Source organism: Sclerotinia sclerotiorum, genomic scaffold, assembly GCF_000146945.2.
Source record: "Sclerotinia sclerotiorum 1980 UF-70 scaffold_6 genomic scaffold, whole genome shotgun sequence".
NCBI lineage: Eukaryota > Fungi > Ascomycota > Leotiomycetes > Helotiales > Sclerotiniaceae > Sclerotinia > Sclerotinia sclerotiorum.
The window spans coordinates 633334-657425 of NW_001820830.1; the positions used below are offsets into that span (position 1 = coordinate 633334).

The window sequence follows — 24092 nt, forward strand, 5'->3', positions numbered from 1 at the left end:
GAAGGAGATTCTTATTCCTCAGACCCATTTCTCTCTCACCACGAAAAAAATACTTCTCAGTGGAGAGTCGGCATCATTCACCCGAAATAATATAATTCCAGAAGTTTACCACGACCATCTGGGAAGTCATATCCAGTCCAACATATTTTGAATTCCTCATACCTTCCCCGCATTTCCCCCCGCGTTAAAGATGAGCACATCAGCCTGACGCGAATCATCTTTGTACATGGCCGAATTTCGAGTCGCACGATTTGGTTGGCAGAAATCTCGGCATTGCAATATCTGTGAACACTCGTCTCTGGCTGGCTTGGCTCTTAAGCAGTAATTGGTAGCATATCAAAAATTGACAGTTCAACAGATCAATTGACCGTACAACGGCTTCTTACTTACGAACATTTGGCCATCAAAATCTTTACGAAGTCATCCGTCAACGTGAGTGATACTTTCACAGATACTCTTTAGACTTCAATGACTTTACTGATTCTTACAAATAGAGCCTCCTTCACCTCAATCCTAAGCTCCAAGCCAGCGAGTAAGATAACCCGTCCTCATTTCAAGCAGCACTTGCGACCAAAAGCCCACTATCCCAGGCTGTCCTTTCTCGATCCATGGATTTGAATTTTGATTATCAAGCTGGTGATCCATTTGGCGGATGTCGATGATGCGCACGAAATAACTTCTCAATTGAAGATTTGATTTGAACATTTCAAAAGTGGATACTGAGCACTTGACTGATGGTTTGATTTACAGTAACCGATCGATATGGCAACTACCCAGATCCGCGAAGCTACACAACACCTTGTTAGGAGAAAGAACTGGGCAGCTCGTGAGCCTGGTGTCATTGTTGTCTTCTGTGTGGTCTTCATTGTTGCAGTTGGACTTATCGGCCTTCAGCTGTCTCGATGGATCACTCGACGTAGAGAAAACCAAGCCGCAAAGCGTTCTACTGTCTGATTAAAGCACTTATGTTAATACGGAAGGAATTAAACATATGGGTCTCGTCATGTAGGGGCCGGAATGTACATGGTCGACCTCAAACTTTATGTAAATCCATGTCGAAGCTCGAAGGGATCAGTAGGGCCATCGATAATTGGCAGGATATTGATGTGTTCCTGTGTTGCTAAAGGTGCTGGGAGTGAGCTCTTAATTTTTCAAGTTCATCGATTCAACATGACGTCTAAATACCCACTCTAATCAATAGACATCATATAAACATCACCTGTTCGCTATCCTTGATTCTTTTTGATATTAGATTCATGAAAGTTGAAAGCTAAGCTATAATTTGAGAAGTAGCTTTTGCCGGTTTCCTGGAAGCAGTTGTGAAAGTTGAGGTTGTGGAAATTCTTGGTTGTCGTTATGTTAACCTTCACCTAAACGGCCTAAAAATGGAGACAAGGTCCCTGCACACCATTTTACAGTTAGATTGGTCGCTTTCATAGTATGAACCTATCGAAGAACCACACGAATAGACCAGTAAGTGTTACGAGGGTAACCGTCTAGATCACGTGGAAGTGCTCTAGGCTCTCGAGGTAGATTTATAACTAGGCGTCAAGTAGGGACTTAAAGTAATGACAATAATGATATGCTATTCGTAACTAATAGTAGAGTATACTAAATGATTGATCTTGAGCACGAAGCTCTATACAAAGGAAATCCATCTTGATTATATAGACCTTCATGCCTATGGCTAGTCAGGACCGCTGCGCGGTCCTGGACAGCCAGCGTTCCTCAGCGGCCCATAACGTGACTTAATCACGTTACCTTGGTTTAGTCATGTGACGCGGCGTAGAAGATAGCCGTCGTAACAGTAAGCTTATTTGAAATCACCTTCCCAAGTAAGAAGTGAGGAAGAGAGATAAGAAAGATTCTTTAGAGAGATAATCATGCGGATATTACATATCTATAAGATGAATTGGAGTTTAGTTCTTGATATTATTCTCATTTTTTTATTATTGGTTATTGTTAAAAGGAATGACCTCACACAGGGAATAGTGGGAAGCTGATAGGGCAGAACTGAGGTAATATTGGTCTAGTAGGTTAATCTCTCTTCTAAGTTCTACGGAAGTGCGAAGCTCTCTGTAAGAGAGCTTCTCAATCTAGTCCTAACAGGACTAGTGCCCTGTGCACATGCTACGCAGAAACCATTCACTTTAACAGTTATTTTAATAATATTTAATATTAGAAGAATTTTATTTGGACGAATAAGTAATTGTGTTAAGTTTTATATATAAATGAATTTTATCAATTAAAAGGTTTTTTTCACTTTATATAGAATTTATAATTGTTTTAATTTAAAGAGATATGTTAAAGTGAATGGTTCCTGCGTAGCATGTGCACAGGGCACTAGTCCTGTTAGGACTAGATTGAGAAGCTCTCTTACAGAGAGCTTCGCACTTCCATAGAACTTAGAAGAGAGATTAACCTACTAGACCAATATTACCTCAGTTCTGCCCTATCAGCTTCCCACTATTCCCTGTGTGAGGTCATTCCTTTTAACAAGATATATAATTAATATTCGTTCGATTTATATTCTTACAAATTGATTTATTTACTCTGTAATTTGTATTCAATACTATATTCTTATTTTATTTCATTTCATTCTTCGATTTAAAAGTAATCAATATATTCTCTCTTGCTCAAATTTCTACTCATCTCATCCTTACAATTCTTGATCAAGAATTTTATCTCCAATCTGAAAAAGAAGGAAATAATAATCATTTGATTTATCGCTCTGAATATCATTCATTCATTTATTCATAAATTCGTATCCTCTCATTCTATCCTATCCTCCAACCGAAAAATCAAATCATTCCATCTTAATATCTCTGATAGTCTCTTCTTCTTATCCTAGCCCATCTTCCAATTCTAGACTAATCACTACCAGATGTAGACCTTTCAACAATCAATTATATCATCCCCTCTTCAACTAGTCAAGATCCCAAAATTTACACATCTAGCAGCCTCCACTTAAACTCCTTTCTCACCCCCTCCTCTAAAAAACGCCTGAGAATCTCCAATCACCTGTCTACGCGTAGAAGCAATATCCTTAATCTCACAAATACTCCCATAAATACAAGAGATAAAAACTCGATCGGTGACCAAATCCGGTTCAGAATGAACAGGGCTATCCTCCTTACCCCACGAAAATCGAATAATCTGATTACAAGATATCTTTAATGGTTCTTCCGAGGAAAGAATATCTGATATCTTCCTTCGATTCCCGGCATATGTACGCATAACACCTGTGACTCTATCTGTTTCCGGAAGAACGAGAGTGGTGGGTCCAGATAGTGTACTTGCGTATCTGCAATGAAGGATGTGATTTCCATCCGTGCATTCGATCATTCGACCGTCGCGGTGCCATCGAGCTGTATGGAAGTTCTTGGATTTTTTCGTCATGTTTACTATGAACCACATAGCTTCGGGAGTAACGTGGCAGGTATCTTGGGAGTCTTGACTCGTGATTGCGAGGAATTGTTTCAGGATTCGCTTTATGGATGATTTGGATGCTCGAGAGTTATCGCATATGAAGTTTGCGGCTTCGGATGTGATAATTTCTGGGGATGATGTGGTGCCGTAGAAATGGTATTCGTGTTGGTCGGTGTGGATGTTTTTGATTTTTGTTCGTTTGAGGGGTGGTTTGAGTACAGCGAAGGGGGAGAGGAGAGGAGGGGCGGTCTGAGTTTCGTCCTGTATATGTCTTGAGGTCAGTAAATGTAAGAGTTTCTGTACTAGTATTATATCAACTAGTCATGGGATGCTCCAGAAAACTTACACCACACTGAATATTTTGTTTAGCAACTTCCTCTTTCACAAGCAGTGTGGGTTTGACGAATGACGCAAGATATGGCGTTTGTCGAGGTTCCTTCTATATATTAGATTAGCAAAAGTAATGATTACCTTCTCAATATCAAGCCAGATGGTAGGAATTCCTTTTAAAAGCCTACCTTGTTTTTGATGAGCAAACGCAGCAATATGCATATTGAAAGAAGGGCTGCCACCTGAGGTTCTTCCTATATATATGTCAGAATCAGCAATAAAATACAATCTTACCACCGCCACACCCGGCTACGGAGTCACTATGGGAAACTTACCGCTGGTATTTGCTGGAGACTTTCCTCCTTATCTGATTCCCTTGTTTGATGTATATCTTGCTGTAGCTTAGAGCTACTGGATGCGAGAATCTCAGAGGTATCTGCTACAACATAAGATGTAGATTGTGAAGCTGCATGTGAGGAATATAGCAAAGGAGCTGACTGATTGCAATTGGGGCTCTTGGATGTATTTTCAATGCCGGAAGGTGTGTATTGTGGTGATATTACAGGTAAAAAATATAGCGATGGATGCAATTGTTTGCTATAGAGATTTGCAGCAGTACCAGCCATAGTAGAAGCTGTAGATCGAGGTTTCGCGACTGAGGAACATACTGAGGAAGTGGATTGTTCTTGATTCGAGTGATGGATCTGCTCAGCAAGGAGGTACGAGAGCGTAAAGAATGCCATTATGTGCGGTATTGTGTGTTAACCTTCTGTCTGTTGTTTTACTGAATCGAAGCTGGGTAGATAAATAAAAATATTCTAGAGTAAACAAAAACATGGATGCATTACCCTTTTCGAGTTGCTTAGTCGACATGTGGATTAAGCAACTGAGCGAAGCATACTTTAGTTATGAGATTTGTTCTTTGCTACTACAGTATCCATGTAAATAGATCAGTTTCAAATTCCTTATATTGCTTTTATCATTCATTTCACTTTTCATTCATATCATTTTTATCACGCTGCTGGAATATTTTCAATGGATGACGATCTATATTCTGCTTCTTAGATCGCCCCACCATGTTCCAACCCCGGATGTAATAGCCGGTGCCTCCTCGTCGACTACTTGAAAGGTGAAGCATAGGAGTCAGAAGCTGAAGTGTGATGAAACGAGAAGGGCAAGGTAAGCGAGAGGGGATGAAAAGAAGAACGAAAGAAGAGAGAACACAACAGAGCATCAAATGAATAGCTGTGGAAACTAGGATTTTTTATGGGAATAAGTGTAAAACAAGTTCCAATTGAACTGGGCGTCTCGAAGTGAGAAGCACCAGTAAAAAAGTCTGAAGAGCTGGATGTATATGATTTAGGAGGGGACTACGAGCAAAAGATAACAGAAATTGGTAACCACATTTGCTCCACGGCCTACTAAGTTCCAGCAGTAGGAAGGAGTGTAGACTCTCCCATCACAAGAAATATAACCTTCATCCACTCAACTACCAAGCTGACTAGATGGAAAACTGATATAAGACCTTTACAACCAATATTATAAAAAGGGAAATCCTTCAGCAAAAGAGACCAACTTCCATGGACCTTGAGCCGCTGGTGCCATGAAGTAGTGATACTAGCCTCGTTACTAGCATAGACCTACATATAAATTTCCGCGTGGTAAACCTCGTCTGCAAACCCCTTTACAACCAACGTATGGAGTTCATAAAAACTAGTTCCCAGTCCCATCGTCCTCTGATCTTTGATAAAAAACTAAGCATAGATACTATTTCACACGAAGGAATTAAAATGGATTTGAGGTGATCTATCATACAGCTGATCTTAACCGCTTTGAGGCACAACTTCATACTTGTCGTTTTATCGTTCCAACCGCTTGTATATTCAGTATGGAATATTTTAGTAGATCTGAATGGACAGAGCCCGTAGTGGAAGATAGAAACAGGAGAAAAGAAGTAGGAAGACCGGCGATATAAAGCTTAAAGGATGGTGGGGGAAGAGGTGCCGAGTAGAAGCGAGGGCGGCGGAAAATGTGGTTGGAATGAAGGGAGGGAATGTGAGTTTCGGGTCGGTAAAAAGCTTGGTTCCACTCCCCTTTTCCTCCATCGCCTTAAGAGCCGATTCATCTTGAGGCCAACGGCATGCATGTGAGGCCGTCTTTTTTCTGATAGAGGGCCTGCGTCAACTCCGCTTTCAGGAAAGATTCCACAAGCGCTCCCTTTTCCGGCTGTCCTAATTATCACGCGGATCGTCTTCTGGTTTATAACTGCTCGTGAATATGCACTAGAAAGCTAGCTAGTTTACCAGGAGGACTTCATGAAACTTTCAATTCCCTCCGCACTTCTGCTCCATGCCAGTTTTCTATTCGTCTGGCATCTCCTCCCAGCGAGCGATAACCTCCTTCTAAAATGAACCTTTGGCAATTATCAAATGTTCTTTTCAGCACGCCAGGGAACGGTGGAAGGTAGAAGTGGGAGTTAGAGCGGAAAGAAAAAGATCCTGGCGATATTAAGGTAGAAAAGCAGCCCCAGTTTTGAATGCTATTGAAGTCTCCTCTCCTTTTTCCTAACTTTAGTATATTGTGGAACTTCAAAGTCACAATCGCAAAGACTGAGCGATAAAATAAAGCATAAGACCAAAAAAAAGTAGATTTTCCTACTCAGCTATGTGGCTAGACTGCACTATTCTGCCCGAATATATCGAGGATTGACCAAAATCCCGTGATCGACTTCACAGGTCTCTGCACTTCTATGCTTTGAAACTCAGATTTGTTTCCTTTAAACCCTGCCAATATTGGACTTCCACTGGACAATATTTAAAAGTTCAATATCAGTTTAAATTTGTAAACTTATGATTTCTCAGGTCATCAGATAAAGTTTGCTTTTCTATGGCCACATAAGATGACATTCTAAGACCCGAATCATTCGCAATGAATAAGATCAAATAAGGAAGTTATAACGTACCAACCCGAGGCAAAGCCAGAGTTCCTCGTCATCTCTTCACCAAATCAGATCACATGCAGACATTTGTCTTTGAGTTCGGTCATGGACACTTTTATTGAAAGACGGGCGTGTAACCTTCAATGGCTAGCTGACTTCCCCCCTGAAAATACGCGTGGCTATATAATGAACAATATTCCGCAGAAGATGGGGGAGGCATTAACTTAAGGACACTTTATGGAGTATATGCGATGCAACATGAAAGGATCTGGTTCCTAGACGTTCACGCTAACCCCGCATCGGCAGTTGGTACTTATCCTTCGGTATCCACGAGTAAGCTTCGCCAATTTTCATTTGTCAATCTAATCCCAACTCCCACAAAATAATCCAAACCCGTTGATACTCCGTAGATAACCTATCTCTATGAATGTCCATCATAAACTTCATTAAGCTTGTATCGCTTGGAATAATTACGGCGTGTGGTTAGATATTGTTAGATAGCCTTAAGTTGTGTATGACCCATATAAATATTTGGTTAGGATGACTCGGCCCGATGATCTAAAATGGAAGCTACAAAACCATCCACGAGCTAGATGTGGGATCATATGTTAATACATGCTACTATATTTCAATAGCATCAATATTATAAAGATAGTTGATTTCCTTTCCGCATTCATGGATTTGCGACACACTCCTCCCTAGGTACTTTTGTACAAGGTTATTTCTGCGAAATGCGTCTATTTTTATATCTTAGTGTGTGCGTATCAGTCACTGTTGCACAAGTTTGTAATGGTTACGCAGAGCTATGTGATCGAAAATGGTCGAATATATCCCAGATTGGAACACACGATAGTGCTTTTGTAGGGGATTTACCAACACAAAATCAAAATATCGATGTCACGGCTCAACTCAATGCCGGTGTTAGATTCCTTCAAGCCCAAACCCATTATTTCCTCAAAACTTTGACGCTTTGCCATACTTCATGCTTTGAGCTAGGTTAGTTGTAGATCCAGTTATCCTATCATTCAATTCTATTTCCTCTTTTAGACGGTATCTACTTTTTTCCCAATGGATTCTTTTCCTTATTGTTCTCAACACCTCCTTAAGTAATTATTAACCCATTCTGGATACAGATGCTGGGCCAGCAGTAGATTATCTATCAGATATCAAGAAATGGCTTGATGCAAACCCCAACGAAGTTGTAACCTTACTACTCACGAATGGAGATTATGTTCCTGTGGGAAATTTCAGTGCAGTAATGGAGGCATCTGGTCTAGCAAACTATGCATACACACCACCACATCAGCTAGCCATAGACGAATGGCCTACACTTCAAGAAATGATCACGGCTGGAGATCGACTCGTTATGTTTCTTGGTGAGCAGTCAGCCCTACCAATATTTTCCGCAGCCAATAACTAACTTTGTGTAGATTATGACGCAAATACAAATGTGGCTCCGTATATCCTACCGGAATTTTCCTATTTTTTCGAAACTGCATACGATGTAACTACTTCTACATTTCCCACATGTGCACTTGATCGCCCTGGGGGATCTAATGGAGATGGACTCTTGCCGCTGATAAACCATTATTTGGATGTTGATATACTTGGTATTCTCATACCTGACAGATCAGCAGCTGCAACGACGGTAAGTAATAAGTCTTTATGCCTCCGCAGGCAAATCGCTAACTTGCAATTTCTTAGAACGCAGCGACAGGTGTAGGTAGCATAGGAGCGCAAGCCGATCTCTGCACAACAACCTGGGGTCGACCCCCACGAGTAATGCTCCTCGATTATTTTGACACTGGTAAATTAAAATCCTCCATCCTCTCCATAAAATCTCAAACCTAACATCAAACAGGAAATGCACTAGCAGCACAAAATACTCTAAATGGCCTGTAAGAAGGACTTTATGCATCTATATTTCTAAAAAGTAGTATAGGAACGAGAGCCTAAATTCTGAGTCTCAGTCGTTGAAATACTGCCATGTCTCTTGATTATATGATTAAAATGTGCAATCAAAAATATTGATGAAATGGTTCTTCATAGGCCAGTGAAAAGATCAGCCGGTTCGAGATCAATTATCCCTCTTCAAACGAATTTGCTTTTCTCGGTTGTTTTCGCAAATTTTTGTTTTCTTTTTTGATACCACGGTTGTCTTTGTTGAAGTTTCGTAGAATTGCGTTGTTTGTTAGGGGGTTGCGGAAGGAAGTGTCGCTTATCTGGATGATATTAGATGAGTGGGAATCTAGAATGAGGTTTTGATTTTTTAACTTTTAAATTTGATGGTGGATTTACTTCCAAGTGGATAAGCTACAAGTTGGAACTTTGCTGTCTTGATTACATCATTATAGAGTTCCGCAAGGAGAATTAGATTAGATCAGATTAGATTTGAGCTTTGTTTTGTTTTGTTTTGTATATAATCGAATGACTATGCAGCGCGTTATAGGTATCTCAATGATAGCTACTTATAGAACTAAGATCTTACATCACAGATATAAGTATGATGTGCTAGTACGCGTTTAATGAAAAAGCATGAAGCTATGCCATTATCCTGGAAATATCGAGCTGGTATACTTCATATTGCCGGAAAATGTGGCAAAATATTGCTACCTATACGGATTACAAAGCCAAGAATCAGAAATGATGATTTGCAGACTAATATGAGAGGAAAGGGCATGGGAAATTACAGAGGAATGATTGCTATATGGGATGACTAACGCTACTGATTATTATCGGAGAACACTGCATGAAAGCTCTGGGTAAGTAAGTGATGGTCTGGAAATTTTGGGTTTTGTATTATATACTAGAGAGAGAGTATAAATAGAAATAGTAAAGAAGGAGTTTAAATTGTTATTGTATTATAAGAGAAGATTTTATTAAGTTTATTATGAAATGAAATTAAAATAAAATAAAATAAATGTCTTTAAATTTATATAGGAATTTATAAATAATATTTTACTAAAACTAAAAATTTGTATCTTATTCAATATCATTAATAAGAGAATTTTATAAAATAAATGATATAAAAATAAGTTTAAAATAAAAAGTTTGTTAAAGTGAATGGTTCCTGCGTAGCACGTGCACAGGGCACTAGTCCTATTAGGACTAGATTGAGAAGCTCTCTGTAAGAGAGCTTCGCACTTCGGTAGAACTTAGAAGAGAGATTAACCTACTAGACCAATATTACCTCAGTTCTGCCCTATCAGCTTCCCACTATTCCCTGTGTGAGGTCATTCCTTTTAACAAAGTTGTATATTTATCTACTCACTTTGATATACTAAAATAATTATGTAAATAATTAAATTCTTACCTCCCTCACTCTCTGATTATAATTCACATCAATCTCAAAATCTCAAAATCTCAAAATCTCAAAATATATTCTATTATTCGAGTCGTGAGGATGTAGATGTGTAGATCATATTCACATCTACCCAACCCAACTTCATGTAACGATACTGTACCGGAGGCAGCGGCTGCCTGAGGTTTCGTCTGATTGGTAGTTGTGGGTTAAGGCTTTATCACTAGTCTTCACTTGGAAGTGAAGTCGTTACTAGATCAAGTAGAATGTAGGTAAACTAATTGATAACTAAGTTGAGCACGAAGCTCCTAAACTATGAAACTACTCTGACTATATACTGAACAATAAAGGGGGCCCCTAGAAGCTTTCTGGCTCCTCAAGACTCCTTATCACGCGATTTCTGATGGTGCGTGCGCATACGATCTTCAGGTGACCAAGATCACATACTAATTCGATGAAATCTGATCGTGTTTGCGCACGGCCTAAGCTCTCCTAATTAATCAGTTTGCTACCATCGTAACACCATCAATCCTAATGGTGAATCGTGACACTTCACTCCTCCTTCTAACTTCACACACCCCACATCCCACCCATAATCATCACGCACAGTTCTCCCTACCTACCAACACATCCCATCCCATTATATCATATCCCATCCTATCCCATTACATCACGTCACAATACGCACAGTTCTTTTTATCCCACCAATCTATCCTCCCAACCAACATCTAGCCAAACTCTCAACCCTCAAACTCTCAACCCTCAAACTCTCAACCCTCAAACCCTCAACCCTCAAACCCTCAACCCTCAAACCCTCAACCCCCAAATCCAAGCCCCAACCAATCCCTCATATCCACTCCACTAACCTAAAGACCAACCAGTGACCACCCGCCAACTTCCAAGCCATACTATCCCATACTATCCCATACTATCCCATACTATCCCATCATTACCCTTAGTATTCCTAGTTCCCCTTGGCATGCTTTGCTTTGCTTTGCTCTACTCTAGTCAGGTCTAGTTCACTGTACCTTGCTCTAGTCTGCTTTACTTTGATTTAATCTGATTTAGTCATGTCCGAACTCATTCCCTCTCCTCTATTCTATTCTACTCTATTCTATTCTAGCCCCGAATCTCCTGACGTTATGTTAGGTAATATGTACGGGAGTTAAGAGACGTTGGGTGTAGGTTGGTGGGTTTTACTTTATGATTATGGTGAGGTGAGGTGATGATTTGATGAATTCACCTTGATCCTGAATCTATTTGAATTGATAGGTATATAGTGATAGCATTACATCCAACTAGATATTCAAAATCCATTGAACAATAGGAGCAGTAATAACAACAATAACAACAATCATCCAAGATTTTATATTGTATATTTATGATATCATTAGAAAAAGTATTAATTATAAGATAAATCTTAATCTCAATAATAGAAAAAAAGGTCCAACAACCCTGCATAATTTTTCCAATTGCTTTTGGCCTTCCATCCATCCTCCATCTAGCAAAACAAAGTTGTGTAAAGAATCCAAAAGACATTAATTCATCTTGAAATCCATGATAATTTTAATTTCATCATCAATCATCCCCATCCCCATCATCAAATCCCAATTCCGATTCCCATACCAATTCCTCATACACAAATTACCACATCCATCCATCCATCCATCAAGCTCCTCCCTCCATGAGAGAAAAAACTCCCCTCTCTCTCTACAAAGCAAAAGCAGCCAAGAAACCCGCACCAACCACTGCACCAGCAGCCGCGACACGGTTTCCAGCAGCCGTAGAAGTAGTAGCTGCAGCAGAAGAAGTAGAAGAAGCCGAAGCACGAGAAGAGGCCGAAGCACGAGTAGAAGAAGCAGATTCTCTAGCAGAACTAGCAACCGAGGAAGCAGATGCAGAAATGGAACTTCCAACTGAAGAAGCTGATGCAGAGATGGAGCTACCAACTGAGGAGAGCGAGCTGCTGATGCTGGAAATGGCGCTGCCGGTGGCGGAGGAAATGCTACTTCCTGCAGATGAGGAGGATTCGGTAGCGGAGGAGGAGGATGGGCCGCTGGTAGAGGCGGCTGCGGATGAGGAACCAGATGAGCTGGATGCGTTTTCGAGAGCGCAGATTTGGTTGGTTACTTGTTGGGTTTCTGGTGGAGGGAGTTTGTTAGAATTATTTTACCCATATGATGGGAGGAAGTAGGAATACATACTCAAAGCATCTTCGGTAGAGCAACCGGCTGCGATACATGGGGTAGCTGCCTGGGTGATAGAATCTTTGGCAGTACCGCATTGACAAGCATAATCTGCGAGACCACAGCCAGCACCGGGAACGGCGGTTGCTAAGCAAGTAAGGGCACAGGAAGGAAGTTGAGCTACTTCACTGGCGACAGATTGGGAGTAAGCTACTGAAGCGAGCAGAGCGGTGATGGTTGCGTATGAGAATTGCATTTTGGCGGTTGAAGACTGTTTCGGGGAATAAACAAATTGGTGATTTGAAGTAAAGAAGTGTATGTGGAAAGAAAAAACGGATGTTTTTTTTAGAGTGTGATTTATTTGAACTTTGCTTAGAGAAACAAGAGAGATAGACGGGGGACAAGCTTTCTCTTATAGGTTGAACGAGCGCATATAATTACCTGCAGACGATTACCTCTTTAGAGACTTAATCCGAGCGAAGTTCAGTGCATCGATGAGAAGTTCGTCGGGAACCAATTAATTTGAGGGAATTATCAGTAAAAGATTCATATTGTATTGATCTGCATCGGCCGTAATACAGAATCGAGATTTTGCTCCGTCATTAAGTTTGGTGGCGGGAAGCCTTTTCCCTGCAGGAAATATGTACTCTGATCCTGACTTTCCCCTCCATCATGCATCGGGTAGTGTGATCGATCTAAAGTTCTAAACGTCTAATTCCAAGCGATGAATAAAAATTTGACTAGGTACCTATTTAAAGTAGCGGTGATGTCTAGAATCTAGATGCAATCCACCATCTGCGTAAATACCGGCACATTTGTATTGTACACTTATAATAATTATTCTCGCAGCTTTTACCTTGAACATTTTTAATTGCATCAAGTAATTTCCTGTTGTCAATTTTTTCACTTCATCCATGCGTGGTTGATCATTGAAAATACTACTCTACTCTGGTACCCCGACCCACAACCCCGGAAAAAGGAATTACGGGAAAGGGAGCCAATCACATTATAAACAATCACATTCATTTTTCCGATCCTTTTACAAACAAAGTCATTGACCAATAAAACAAGCATGTTTGATATCCCTTGCACTTGACAGATAAAAAACATCCATATTGAGCATCGAATTGTAAGTCATGGCTCGAATTGGCAAGTATGTAAAGGATCAAGGATTTCTTACCCCAGACAACGTTACATGCGTACATGCGTTGCACATGAAATATTCTGTACTTCGGAGACCGAGGTGAACAAGCTCATCAGCCTTGTTGAAAATGTTAGGCTTCAGATTTTGGTAAGTCCAATTTGAGTCATTGGATAGATGCTCGAGCAAAGAATGAACTAACTACGGGAAAAATAGCAAAAGGAATTTCCTTGGAAATCCCCCTGGTGAAGAGGCAAATTAAAACAATAGTATCTCCAGTCAAAGGCAAGCCTGAGCCTGTAATTTACAAAGTCCCGAGTTGTACAGGAGAATACCCGTCCGTAGTCAAACTCTAAAAGAGAAAATACGAGTAATAAGATGGATGGTCACTGGTGATTGTTTTTCCTCCGTTCCTTTGCGGGGTAATTGAAGTTACCTAGTATATCCACACAAAACTCCACAAAAAAGCTTTCGTGGCTTCACTGTGCACACAGATGCAAAAGAAAAGAGGCCTTACTTTATTTCGACAACACACGCACCGACTTCAAGGGGAAATCTTTTCTTTTTTTGCCAGGGGTCAATTTAGTTCGGAGGAAGTTCCAATTTCAGTCATGTGGGTATTGAAAGGATATGTGTACAAAATATCTCATGTGATCCCCATTAATTTTCGATCGAAGGAAATCGTTTCTAAGATCTTCCGGCGGTTATCATTGGAACTGTAGGGGAACTGTTGTCAATGTTGCTAAGATTCATCAATCGTTTTAAATAAGGTCATGTCCAGAGCAAGCTTGCTGCCATAGCAGTTCCCCAGAAAATCGACTCAAAGCTTTAAAAGGTCGCAGAATATGCATTTGTCAAGGAATAATTCGCCTTCTGCCTTCCGCTTTGACTACAAACTTCTTCATGTACGACTTTGAACAGCAAGTATTTAGTTTGAGTAGTACTCAGTTTTCCCTCACTCATCACAACTATTTCACTAATTCTAGCAAAGTTGTCCCACGTTGTCCGCCTTCAACTCCTCTTCTCTGCTCTGTCATTGAACTTGCCTCCTCGCAATCGTTTCCAAATAATTTGTAGCCTCTCAACACGCACACTTGGAACTGTTGCTCAAAGAAACCAGATAAATGCAGGCCTATAAGATGCGTCATGAGCAATTGAGACGAGAAGACGAAGAAATTTGTTGCAATTCAACTAATTGGGTATATGTGAAAAGAGAAGAAGAAAAAGTAATTGTAGAAAAAGTGCTATTGACGGAGCTGCATGAGCGCATCGAGGATAGTTATGTAAGGTAATTGAGTATATGACAGAGCGGTTCGAACGTCATGCATCCATCCTCAACGACAATAGGAAGTTAAAAGAATCTGGTTCCAAATCGTGAGTATCCATTGTCTTTTGAAGCCTTGTAGATATTTGGTATCAATATCCAGGTGAGGAGCAAACCCGTCCAATATTAGTTGACCGAATAAAGCAAACCTCAATGTCATGTAGATCCAATCATTTTTCCCCGCTCGGAGAGTTGTCCAAGTCAAAGTACCCATCAAGCTCCACATCATCAAGATGAGGATTGAGGCCGTAGTAAACCTTCAGCATCCTTTTGTTCTTCCTCCCACCAGTTTTTGAACATTATTAATCTCTGAGTCCTTTCCTTCGCCATTCGTTTGCCAGGAGCTGTCTTCATCATCCCTCCTAACTTTTCCAGCTTGTCCTCGAAATGCTGAATAGTCTCTCCCATATTCCTTGCACCCTTCGCTCCTCCAAATGTGAATGTTCTTCCAATTCCGATGGCCCCTAAAGTAGAACAAAAAGTTAGCTTAGCTACTTATTGTTCATTTCTGGTATGCATTCTTACCAACAGCATCGAGCCTGTCAGCATCTTGCACCACAGCTAACTCTGGATATTTTTCAATCAAGCCCCTCACTAATGCCAAATCCTTAATTTCACTCGAATACGAAACTCCGAGAACGATTCTCTGCACTTTGATGGCCAACTTTTCTTCGGCCCCAAAACCCAATAGCGTTGAAAGTACCAAAGTATTTTGATCCTGGCCGGGCAAAAGATATTTCTTATCCCCCACGTCATGCAAAAGTGCCGCCAAAGTCACAACTTGCAAGTCCAATTCCGAGCCGTTCACCCCCTCTCCATCAAGCTCCTTGTATATTCTATGTGCCAGTCCGACCACGCGTCGAATGTGGTTGAAATCGTGGGAACCGTCATACGCGCTCATGTACTTCTCGACAAATGCCGTAACTTGCACGATCAATCCAGCATTCTGTGCCATCTTTGGTTTCGTATTCTTCGGTTTTGATGTAACCGTTGTGGATGATGAATTGCTGACAACTGCGGGGCCTTGGGAATATTCGCGAAATTCAGAATATCGAGACCTTCGTCGCATACCAAGCTTCTGCCTTAAACGCCCCAAATTCGATCTTTTAATTTCGAACCCTTCAGAAATCAAGGCTTCGGCGATTTGGTCATCATTTAGATTTTGATTGTAATGAAAGGTTAATCGATCTTGGAGAGCTTGAGGTACGGGTCCACGATTTCTTTTGCGAATGTTCCATGCTGCCAAAGTTCGAGAGACTTTACGTTCCGAGACATCTAAAGCTAATTCTTGATTGAGCCTTCTTGTAATATCGATGATAGGGATACTGTCTTCGGAAAAGAGTTTCACTATAAAGTCTTTGTATGGTTCCAAATTCACACCAGGAGGGCGACCAGGTTTCCGAGATGTAGAATTGGTTTCTGATAATATGTCATTTGGTTGCGCTTGGGGTTCTTCATGGCCTAGAGTTGAAGGCATAATGACAAAGGTTGATGGGAATTTTGACCGATGAGTCCTTATGGATATCAAAGCACTTTCTGCGGTTGACTAGGTTGACATGATGATTCTGTTTCGGCTACCGTATTTTTGGTCTTCACAATCTTTTGATTACTCACCAACCTTAATCGTCGGGTAGTTGGAAGGCCGACTACTGTGTGAGTCGAATATCCTCGGAAAACGAATTGTCCCGCTTCAACCTTATGATACCTATTGATTAGTAGTATTGGACATGAGGTTTTGACATTGGAAAGCAGGAGGGACAATTTGCTTCCTAAGGACATTCGCTTTCCCCGACTCACGAAGTCTCGGCGTTCCCAGCAGCCGACGATTAGGAATTTGCCAAGTGCTCGAGTATTTTACCCCTTCTATGACATCTAGTAGGATTGGTCAAGGCACAATCCCAAAAACAATTTTTTTTGTCAACGTTTCCGAGTGTACGGGCACTATGTCATATTTGCAAGGGATTGGCCTATAACTTGTCTTGGAAATGAAGAAAGCTAGCTCTATTGACAAAGCGAGAAAGCTTAAGATGTGATGTTTGAACTTGAGAATTCTCATCTTCTTCAAAGGCAATTTCAACTTCACAATTACTATTCAAGATGTCAGGTATACATTCGAAAGTTACTACCTGGCTCACACAAGTCACTGACTTTTTAACGGGGAACAAAACAGCCACGACTATTCCATTCGATCCAAATTCCACGAAGTTTCCATCGAGAAAGGATGTTCCGCGAAGAGAAGATGCACCAGAAGGAGCGTAAGTAGCACTTGACGTTTCCAGAAACTTAACTGATCTCTAAAAGTGCGTGGGTTTGGGGAAGTGATGATTATGTAGGTACTCTTGGTTCTTTGCGTTTCAATGCCATTAATTGTTACCTAGATCGGAAGATTGAATCTTCTCACCCCAAGTCGAGTTATTGCTGCATCTAGTGAAATTCAAAGCGGCGAGATCGTTCCATTGTATCTCCCTCTGAACATGCCAGAAGTACCAGGTTTTAGTCGAGAACCGTTTGAGCATAAAATCAAAGAATTAGCTCCAGGGTTAGCCTATGACGATTTATATTCATTGAATACGCAATCTGGTACACAATGGGATGGATTCAGACATATTGCACACATATCAACTGGCAACTTCTACAATGGGACTAATGCGAAAGATATAGTGGGAGCTGAGAAGGACGATAATAAATGTGGTATTCATCATTGGGCTGAACATGGAATTGCTGGTCGCGGTGTCTTGATTGACTACTGGACTTATGCTCAGGAGAATGGAATTATCTATGGTAATCAATCACCACAAAATTGTACTATTCGGTTGTCTGACGTGCATATGTAGATCCGTTTGATTATCACACTATATCCTACGCTGAGTTGCAAGCAGCTGGAAAGGCCCAAGGAATTGACATCCGCCCCGCTTCCCAAGGCGGAAATATTCAAATTGGAGATCTCCTTTTCGTCCGCTCGGGCTTCGTATCTACATACCATACCAAATCTCCAGAAGCACGAAAAGCAGCTGCTCTCAGGCCACATAGCATGGGACCTGGTGATGGCCAGCGATGGGCGGGTCTCAAACAAGATGAAGATATGCTTGATTGGCTGCACGATTGTTACTTTTCGGCTGCAGCTGGTGATGCTCCTGCTTTTGAAGCTTGGCCATCGCAAGAGCATTTCATGTTACATGAATATATACTGGCATTGTGGGGTATGCCTCTAGGAGAAATGTTCGACTTGGAGAAATTGGCGAAGACCTGTAAGGAGAAAGGAAGGTGGAGCTTCTTCGTTACAAGTGCTCCGAATAATTGCCCGGGAGGTGTATCTAGTCATGGAAACGCTATTGCTATATTTTAATACTCGACACGAAGGTAGCGCGAATGGATACACTTGTCATTACATTTTTTAATTTTTTTTTGGCCAACTTTGCAACTCGTTTTCTGTAAATTGTCTAAATGTATAAAGTCGTTATATCCTAATACACTCGATGTATCAACCAAAATTTACCTACTATCATGAAAAGAACACCACGAACACTGAACCGTCCAAACTCTAGTAACGCTAACATCGCATCATCACCCCTTTGTCAAGATCCAATCCGTACTAGCCACTCTACGTATAATCCAACACCCAATATCCGACATAACAAAACTCCCATAAAACATATCCGAATATTATTATGCGTGTTTCGAGTATTGTAATGACTCAAAGTACTTCTGGATAGTTCCTTCAAATCAACACGCGAAGAAAATCTAGAAGTAATTATGTCAGTACATTTTTGAAGCAAGTAACAAAAGTGTCTTAAAGCTTGTTCTATTACTTTCTTTTGATGCTACAACAATTTGTTACTGGCAGACTTATAGCCATGCTTGTACTGAAGTTACATGTGAAGAAGTGCCATTTTAGCTTTAATCTCCAAGAGATCCAAATGAGCCACTCCAAATTTTTCAACACGACCGACAAAGAAATCTAATCTTCATTTGACTTCGTCTCATCCTCACTCCTTGCTCTCATCTCCTTATTCCAACCATTTCCCTTTCCCCTTCCCAACTTCTTCCCCTTGACACCCTTTCCCCTCAGCCCAACCGGGACCTCCTTCTTCACCACTCCATCCTCAAATAGGACTCCTATATCCACTTTCCTTGCTATGACTTTTTTCCATACGCTCTTGCTCATTAAACCATTGTCATCTCCTTCACTGACTATTCCTCCATTACCATTTCTATACCATTTTATCTGTGGGTTGGATTCTATAGTGGTTTTGAGAGATATGTAGATAGATACATCGGCGTCATCCTTATTTGTGGATATACGAGTTCGAGTTTCGGTTGCATCAGACGAGATAAAGATACTGGTGAATGATAGATGGGATTGCCCGCCGGCTTTCCTGATACCTCCGGAAGCGAGGATGAGGGGGTAGTTTGAGTAGGAGGTTTCATACACGACAAAGTCGGGTAGATCTGCGCTCGACATGGTGATAAGCTCAAGAGAAGCCATGGATATGTTGCTTGGGGTAATAGTTGTGGGGGTAGAAGGAGTGTTGAGACGAATAAGGTAGTCGGATGGAGAGTCTGACTCAGTCTCGGATGAGGAAATTGATTTAAGGGTGAACCGTGGCTTTGAGGAAGGGGATTGTAAGATTTTTCGAAGTTCCAGAAGAGTGAGATCAAGAGTCTCGAGGTTCTTGAGCTGTTTTGTAGAGCTTGATGTTAGATTGTTTTGCTTGACAAATGACTTCTTTGCTCAAAACCAAATCCTGAAATGGCAGGCCTCAAATCCTCGAGGTTTTTACTTACAACTTTCTCACAACTAAGCCAGCCCTCAGCACTGGCGACAAACTTCTCTGTACCCTCTTCAAGCTCGTTGTCTTCTTCTGAGAAACGCTTTAGAAGCTTGGTAAGGGCCCGTGTGACAGTAGAGTCACGTTCCGCGATAATGCTGTAGCCTCTCTGACGACTCTTCTTGTTGCTGGAGACACTTCCCCCATGTTTTCCTCTACCATGTCTAGATTGGTTGTTGGAAATAGGAGAAGGGGGCATGATCTCCCTATCCATAGACATAGCCGAAGGTGGTTGCATGACAGCAGCTGCCATTTTGCTACTTCAAACGAAGGATAAGGAAAGCAGTTGGTATGTGCAAAAAGAATAAAGAATAAAGAAAGGCGAATGTGAAATGCTGAAAGGGAGGCCATATAATTTATCAGAGAAGGGGACAATAGGAATATTTAAGAGGGGATGGAGGCTCACAAGAACACAGCAGACACGTCCTCAACTAGAAGATATCATTTTGGCCATGCCGTACTTATTTGCCAAGCGCACAACCTTGGGTAGGTGGAGGACTATCGGTCTATCGCATATTTCTCATCTGCACCATTTTTAACGAATAATTTACGTTATATGGCGGGGGTGGGACTTGCAATAAGCTCAAAGCTTTCTTGAAAGGAACAAGCGGGGAGTGGTATATAGCGGTGTGGACCCAAGCTATGTAACGCCAAAATGATTGACCACTCCGAATGGAGAGGCGCGCCTCGTAATGAAATGCACGCCATGATCCTATGCATTTATCTGGGTCCAATCGTCCATAAGGCTAGAAGCGGTGTGTATCACTGGCTTGCACGTGATCTCGCGACTGCAGTGCAATTCGAGGTTGTTTGTGAGAGCGGTAACGTATTGTCGTTCAGAAAATCAATTTGGACGTGTTACGATAGGAAGAATGCATCTCGACCAATACGTGGCATTAGCGCCGCAGAGAGGGGAGTTGCATGGCCTTTACCTAATGGGTTACTTGCCACCTGTTCTCGGTAGGGTGTAGTCTGTATTGATGAGACATATATATCAGGTGCCAGATAAAGTTGCGTAAATTGACTCACGATACCTTTGTTGCGATCATGATGAAGTACAGTAAAAGAAAGACTCACTGTGATGAACTTATTGATAGATGAAGTAGAGTGAATCCTATTCACATTTTATCCCCACCCATAGAATGGCAACTGAACTCCCAGTGCTGTCCGGCAGTGTCCCAATGCTGTAAAAGAACTCCCCTTTCTATAAAGTTCTCAGACAAGTGTCCCGCAACATTTATAGTCATCACCAAAGTCCGCCAAATGTAGTCCGAAAGTCATTGAAATTTTCCATGGTGGATGCACATCCACTTTCGGCTCTTGCAGCCTCTGCTTTGGACATCCACTCTTGCATTTGCGTTATTCGATTGGTATTCTGGTATGAATCAGTGCTATAATTTTGAAACAAATATCAACGAGCCTACCGATGGATGGGTTGAAAGCCATTGAGGGGGCGCATTCCTTTCTGCTGCCTGCATCCTCTTCCATACGCCAATTGCAGCTTGGGGATTAAAACAACTCTTTGCCATGATCATCAACCCAATATGATCAGCCTCTGTTTCCTGACTTCTTGACGCGGGTAAATTTATGCCAAATTCAAGTGCAAGAGACCCGAATATTTGCCCTAGACCTCCAGTATATCCTGTAGCATCCAGGAATCGAAAAAGCATACGCAAGGGTGTATAAATCACAGCGGTTTTACTCATCGATTCCCCCAAATGATTTGCGATGTTATGCGCAATTTCATGGCCAAGAATCTGCAAGATCAGTGAGTCAGGAATTCTCCATTAAGGAAAAGATACGAAGGGATTTATACTGTAGCAAGACCGTCATCCGTTGAAGCAATCGGCAGTATTCCAGTGAAAACGAAAACCTTACCACCAGGTATGACGAAGGCATTCATTTCTGTGCAGAGAGGGTCAGCCAAATATTTTAAAATTCATTTGATATCTTGCATTGCACCTTCGGAGTCTATGACATTGACTTCCCAATTTACGTCGTCGATGCCACTCGCAGGTATTAATCGGCTCATAACTCTTTGCACCATCATGGATCTTTTGTCCCAATCGGGAAGAATATGTCCGCGATACTGCTGCAAAATCTGTCGATACGCTATTTGCCCTTCTCTCTCCATGTCCTGTGGGCTATATATGTTGAAACGTCTTCTTCCAGAAACTGGGACATCTTCGATATTGCTAATGTAAACCACTACGCCACCGGCAAGTAATATGAGTATGAATGAGTGTAGGGCAGGATGTTTGGAGAAGTTTTTGATATGTTCATCGGAGATGAGGGGCCGTGCATTTCGAGCTTCATTAGGATCGAATCTGTAGTATTTCTGCCTGCGCCCTTGATAACCGCGCGAAGAGGGTGGATTGAGAGACGTAAGAATATGTGGCCATCCTGGTATCTTATTTTGGGTAAAAGGCAGCGGGGACTTGTTAGCTGAGCGCAAGATCGTGTTACGAAGTGGTGAACTTCGCAGGATAGATCTGGATATCATCTCTTTTCTTTGCTAACCGAAGACGGTGATAGTATAGGTTTATGGTACCAAATTTAGATGAAGTTTGTGTCCCAATGAATGTTCTTATTCCTCTGAGCATTACCTAACCGGATTAGTCACCCCCTAATAACATCTAGGGCATGAGATTACAATGGTATCAATCCAGCTATGTGACACAGTGAGGCTAAAGACCTATTACATGTTATGGAGGTAATAAACAAGACGGGCAGCTTTCTTTGAAAGTTTAAAAAACGAAAGACTGTTTATTAATGGCGCTAAGAAGGAGTGGGCTTGCGGGGCCTTACACACTGACATCAGGGGCTAGCCTGAGCTAGAGCTAGAGCCAGAGCTACCTAGCTAGATACCCCACCTTCCCGCCAGAAATACCCTGGAGCACATGGACTGACGTACGTACTCCCTATCGCCCAACATCTCGAACCACTTTCCTTGGCCATCCCTTCTGACATGGTGAGTGAATATTAATTATATCACATCATATCATTTACACAATTACATTCAGGTTTGTTACTATCTATCTCAATATCGTAAGTCTTTGAAATAATCATTATAAACCTCGGGTTTATACTATTGTCTTTCAACTATTTTGTTTTACACATTGATTAAGCTATTTGACCTTTTCTTTGATCGCAATCTGAATTTCAAAATGATGGAAATCGGAGCAACAGCTACAAAGATCACTCACGGTCTCTTCCAGAACACGCATCCCCTCAAGGCGAAATGGAATCGCATTAATGGAGTTCAGCTCCCGAGATCATCTCACTCTGTCGCAGTTGTTGCCGGTCGAGCATACATATTCGGAGGTGAAATCAATCCGCGCGAACCCGTCGATAATGACATGCACGTCATCATCCTCCCTTCTGGTACGGTCACCAGCGCCGATTATCGAGCTATACCTGCCAAGCCTAAGCATAATGGTGGAGACGTCCCCGAGAAGAGAGTAGGACATACGGCAGGAGTTATTGGAGAGCGAATTTTCATCTTTGGTGGAAGAGGTGGCAAAGACATGAAACCTCTTGAGGAAAATGGCAGAGTTTGGGTCTACGATACGAGGACAGATAGATGGTCTTTCTTAGATCCAGTCCCTGGCACTCCTTTCCCTGCTGCGCGATCTTACCATTCGAGCGTTGCTATTGAAAAGCCCGAGCCATCAAATACGAAGAATGTGGATTTCGATCAGGCTATCGACGAAACTAAGATTGGAATAATTGCAGAGGGAGCTAAGACTGATGATGAGCAAGGCGGTTATGGAACATTATTTGTCCACGCAGGATGTCCTGTTTCTGGACGAACAAATGATCTCTGGGCATTTGACATTCAAAGCCGTACATGGAAGGAATTCCCTTCAGCTCCAGGAAAGCCCAGAGGTGGCACATCACTAGCAGTTTCAAAACAGAGGATCTATCGATATGGTGGTTTTAATGGTGAGAGTGAGGAGGGAGGCTATCTAGATATTTTGGAATTGGCTCTCGAAACTTTCAACGACAAATCTGGTTCAGGTGAATTGGGAGTCACTTCGAAGGGAGATTGGGAAACCTTAAACTTTGAAGAAGAGAGTATGAAACACCCTGGCCATCGAAGTGTGGCCGGCATGCATACCATTAATACTGGTTAGTTCCTGATTTATGCTTCTCTATGTTTAGTGTTGGCGGTCGATTTATACTGAAAATGGAGCAATTACTGACATTTTTTAGGCATGGGCAGAGAATATTTAATTCTCTTACTTGGCGAAAAAGATCCAAGTAGCCAAGGCCATGATGGAGCCGGCAAGTTTTGGAGCGATGTCTGGGCATTTCAATGTCCCCCGCAAGGCATGACTGCGGCAAGTTTCAAAGATGCTACCTGGCAAGCACTGGGACGAGAAACCGGTGAAGGTCTTTGGAGCCAGATAGTCGTCTCTGATTCAGAGGGTTTTGAGGGTGATGATGTTAGGAAGCTTGTGCCCGGAGAGCGCGGATGGTTCGCAAGCTCGTCAATGGGTGATGCTGACTCCAGAGGTATTCTCTTGTGGGGTGGTCTGAATGGAAAGAATGAACGTGAAGATAATGGATGGATCTTGACTATTGAATGAAAGCATATCACATGGGCGAGGA

General features: G+C 41.7%; 13 protein-coding genes across 13 annotated transcripts; 6 read left to right on the top strand and 7 right to left on the bottom strand.

Annotated features, from left to right (window-relative positions):
* Positions 1-762: 762 nt before the first annotated feature.
* On the top strand, positions 763-954 carry SS1G_05070 (hypothetical protein; the record flags this gene model as incomplete). The annotated part of the gene is made up of 1 exon (XM_001593592.1): positions 763-954. The coding sequence occupies one exon, from the start codon at positions 763-765 to the stop codon at positions 952-954; it is 192 nt and encodes a 63-aa protein (XP_001593642.1).
* A 2013-nt stretch (positions 955-2967) lies between these two features.
* Positions 2968-4502, bottom strand: SS1G_05071 (hypothetical protein; the record flags this gene model as incomplete). Its single annotated transcript, XM_001593593.1, has 5 exons — positions 2968-3690; positions 3776-3868; positions 3948-4013; positions 4095-4154; positions 4428-4502. The coding sequence occupies 5 exons, from the start codon at positions 4500-4502 to the stop codon at positions 2968-2970; spliced, it is 1017 nt and encodes a 338-aa protein (XP_001593643.1).
* A 1927-nt stretch (positions 4503-6429) lies between these two features.
* SS1G_05072 (predicted protein) lies at positions 6430-6753 on the bottom strand (the record flags this gene model as incomplete). Its single annotated transcript, XM_001593594.1, has 2 exons — positions 6430-6562; positions 6722-6753. 2 exons carry the CDS (start codon positions 6751-6753, stop codon positions 6430-6432), a joined length of 165 nt encoding a protein of 54 aa, XP_001593644.1.
* Positions 6754-7428: 675 nt separating this feature from the next.
* On the top strand, positions 7429-8548 carry SS1G_05073 (hypothetical protein; the record flags this gene model as incomplete). Its single annotated transcript, XM_001593595.1, has 4 exons — positions 7429-7693; positions 7831-8073; positions 8128-8345; positions 8402-8548. 4 exons carry the CDS (start codon positions 7429-7431, stop codon positions 8546-8548), a joined length of 873 nt encoding a protein of 290 aa, XP_001593645.1.
* A 1807-nt stretch (positions 8549-10355) lies between these two features.
* On the bottom strand, positions 10356-10639 carry SS1G_05074 (predicted protein; the record flags this gene model as incomplete). The annotated part of the gene is made up of 2 exons (XM_001593596.1): positions 10356-10490; positions 10622-10639. 2 exons carry the CDS (start codon positions 10637-10639, stop codon positions 10356-10358), a joined length of 153 nt encoding a protein of 50 aa, XP_001593646.1.
* A 1069-nt stretch (positions 10640-11708) lies between these two features.
* Positions 11709-12440, bottom strand: SS1G_05075 (hypothetical protein; the record flags this gene model as incomplete). The annotated part of the gene is made up of 2 exons (XM_001593597.1): positions 11709-12139; positions 12203-12440. 2 exons carry the CDS (start codon positions 12438-12440, stop codon positions 11709-11711), a joined length of 669 nt encoding a protein of 222 aa, XP_001593647.1.
* An 880-nt stretch (positions 12441-13320) lies between these two features.
* SS1G_05076 (predicted protein) lies at positions 13321-13574 on the top strand (the record flags this gene model as incomplete). Its single annotated transcript, XM_001593598.1, has 3 exons — positions 13321-13337; positions 13370-13475; positions 13542-13574. The coding sequence occupies 3 exons, from the start codon at positions 13321-13323 to the stop codon at positions 13572-13574; spliced, it is 156 nt and encodes a 51-aa protein (XP_001593648.1).
* A 1303-nt stretch (positions 13575-14877) lies between these two features.
* On the bottom strand, positions 14878-16126 carry SS1G_05077 (hypothetical protein; the record flags this gene model as incomplete). Its single annotated transcript, XM_001593599.1, has 2 exons — positions 14878-15113; positions 15175-16126. The coding sequence occupies 2 exons, from the start codon at positions 16124-16126 to the stop codon at positions 14878-14880; spliced, it is 1188 nt and encodes a 395-aa protein (XP_001593649.1).
* A 620-nt stretch (positions 16127-16746) lies between these two features.
* SS1G_05078 (hypothetical protein) lies at positions 16747-17995 on the top strand (the record flags this gene model as incomplete). Its single annotated transcript, XM_001593600.1, has 4 exons — positions 16747-16904; positions 16951-16978; positions 17028-17430; positions 17484-17995. The coding sequence occupies 4 exons, from the start codon at positions 16747-16749 to the stop codon at positions 17993-17995; spliced, it is 1101 nt and encodes a 366-aa protein (XP_001593650.1).
* A 612-nt stretch (positions 17996-18607) lies between these two features.
* SS1G_05079 (hypothetical protein) lies at positions 18608-19731 on the bottom strand (the record flags this gene model as incomplete). Its single annotated transcript, XM_001593601.1, has 2 exons — positions 18608-19327; positions 19435-19731. 2 exons carry the CDS (start codon positions 19729-19731, stop codon positions 18608-18610), a joined length of 1017 nt encoding a protein of 338 aa, XP_001593651.1.
* A 402-nt stretch (positions 19732-20133) lies between these two features.
* On the top strand, positions 20134-20442 carry SS1G_05080 (predicted protein; the record flags this gene model as incomplete). Its single annotated transcript, XM_001593602.1, has 1 exon — positions 20134-20442. The coding sequence occupies one exon, from the start codon at positions 20134-20136 to the stop codon at positions 20440-20442; it is 309 nt and encodes a 102-aa protein (XP_001593652.1).
* A 282-nt stretch (positions 20443-20724) lies between these two features.
* SS1G_05081 (hypothetical protein) lies at positions 20725-21525 on the bottom strand (the record flags this gene model as incomplete). The annotated part of the gene is made up of 4 exons (XM_001593603.1): positions 20725-20853; positions 20903-21235; positions 21295-21383; positions 21441-21525. The coding sequence occupies 4 exons, from the start codon at positions 21523-21525 to the stop codon at positions 20725-20727; spliced, it is 636 nt and encodes a 211-aa protein (XP_001593653.1).
* A 1120-nt stretch (positions 21526-22645) lies between these two features.
* On the top strand, positions 22646-24070 carry SS1G_05082 (hypothetical protein; the record flags this gene model as incomplete). Its single annotated transcript, XM_001593604.1, has 2 exons — positions 22646-23609; positions 23694-24070. The coding sequence occupies 2 exons, from the start codon at positions 22646-22648 to the stop codon at positions 24068-24070; spliced, it is 1341 nt and encodes a 446-aa protein (XP_001593654.1).
* Positions 24071-24092: the final 22 nt, after the last annotated feature.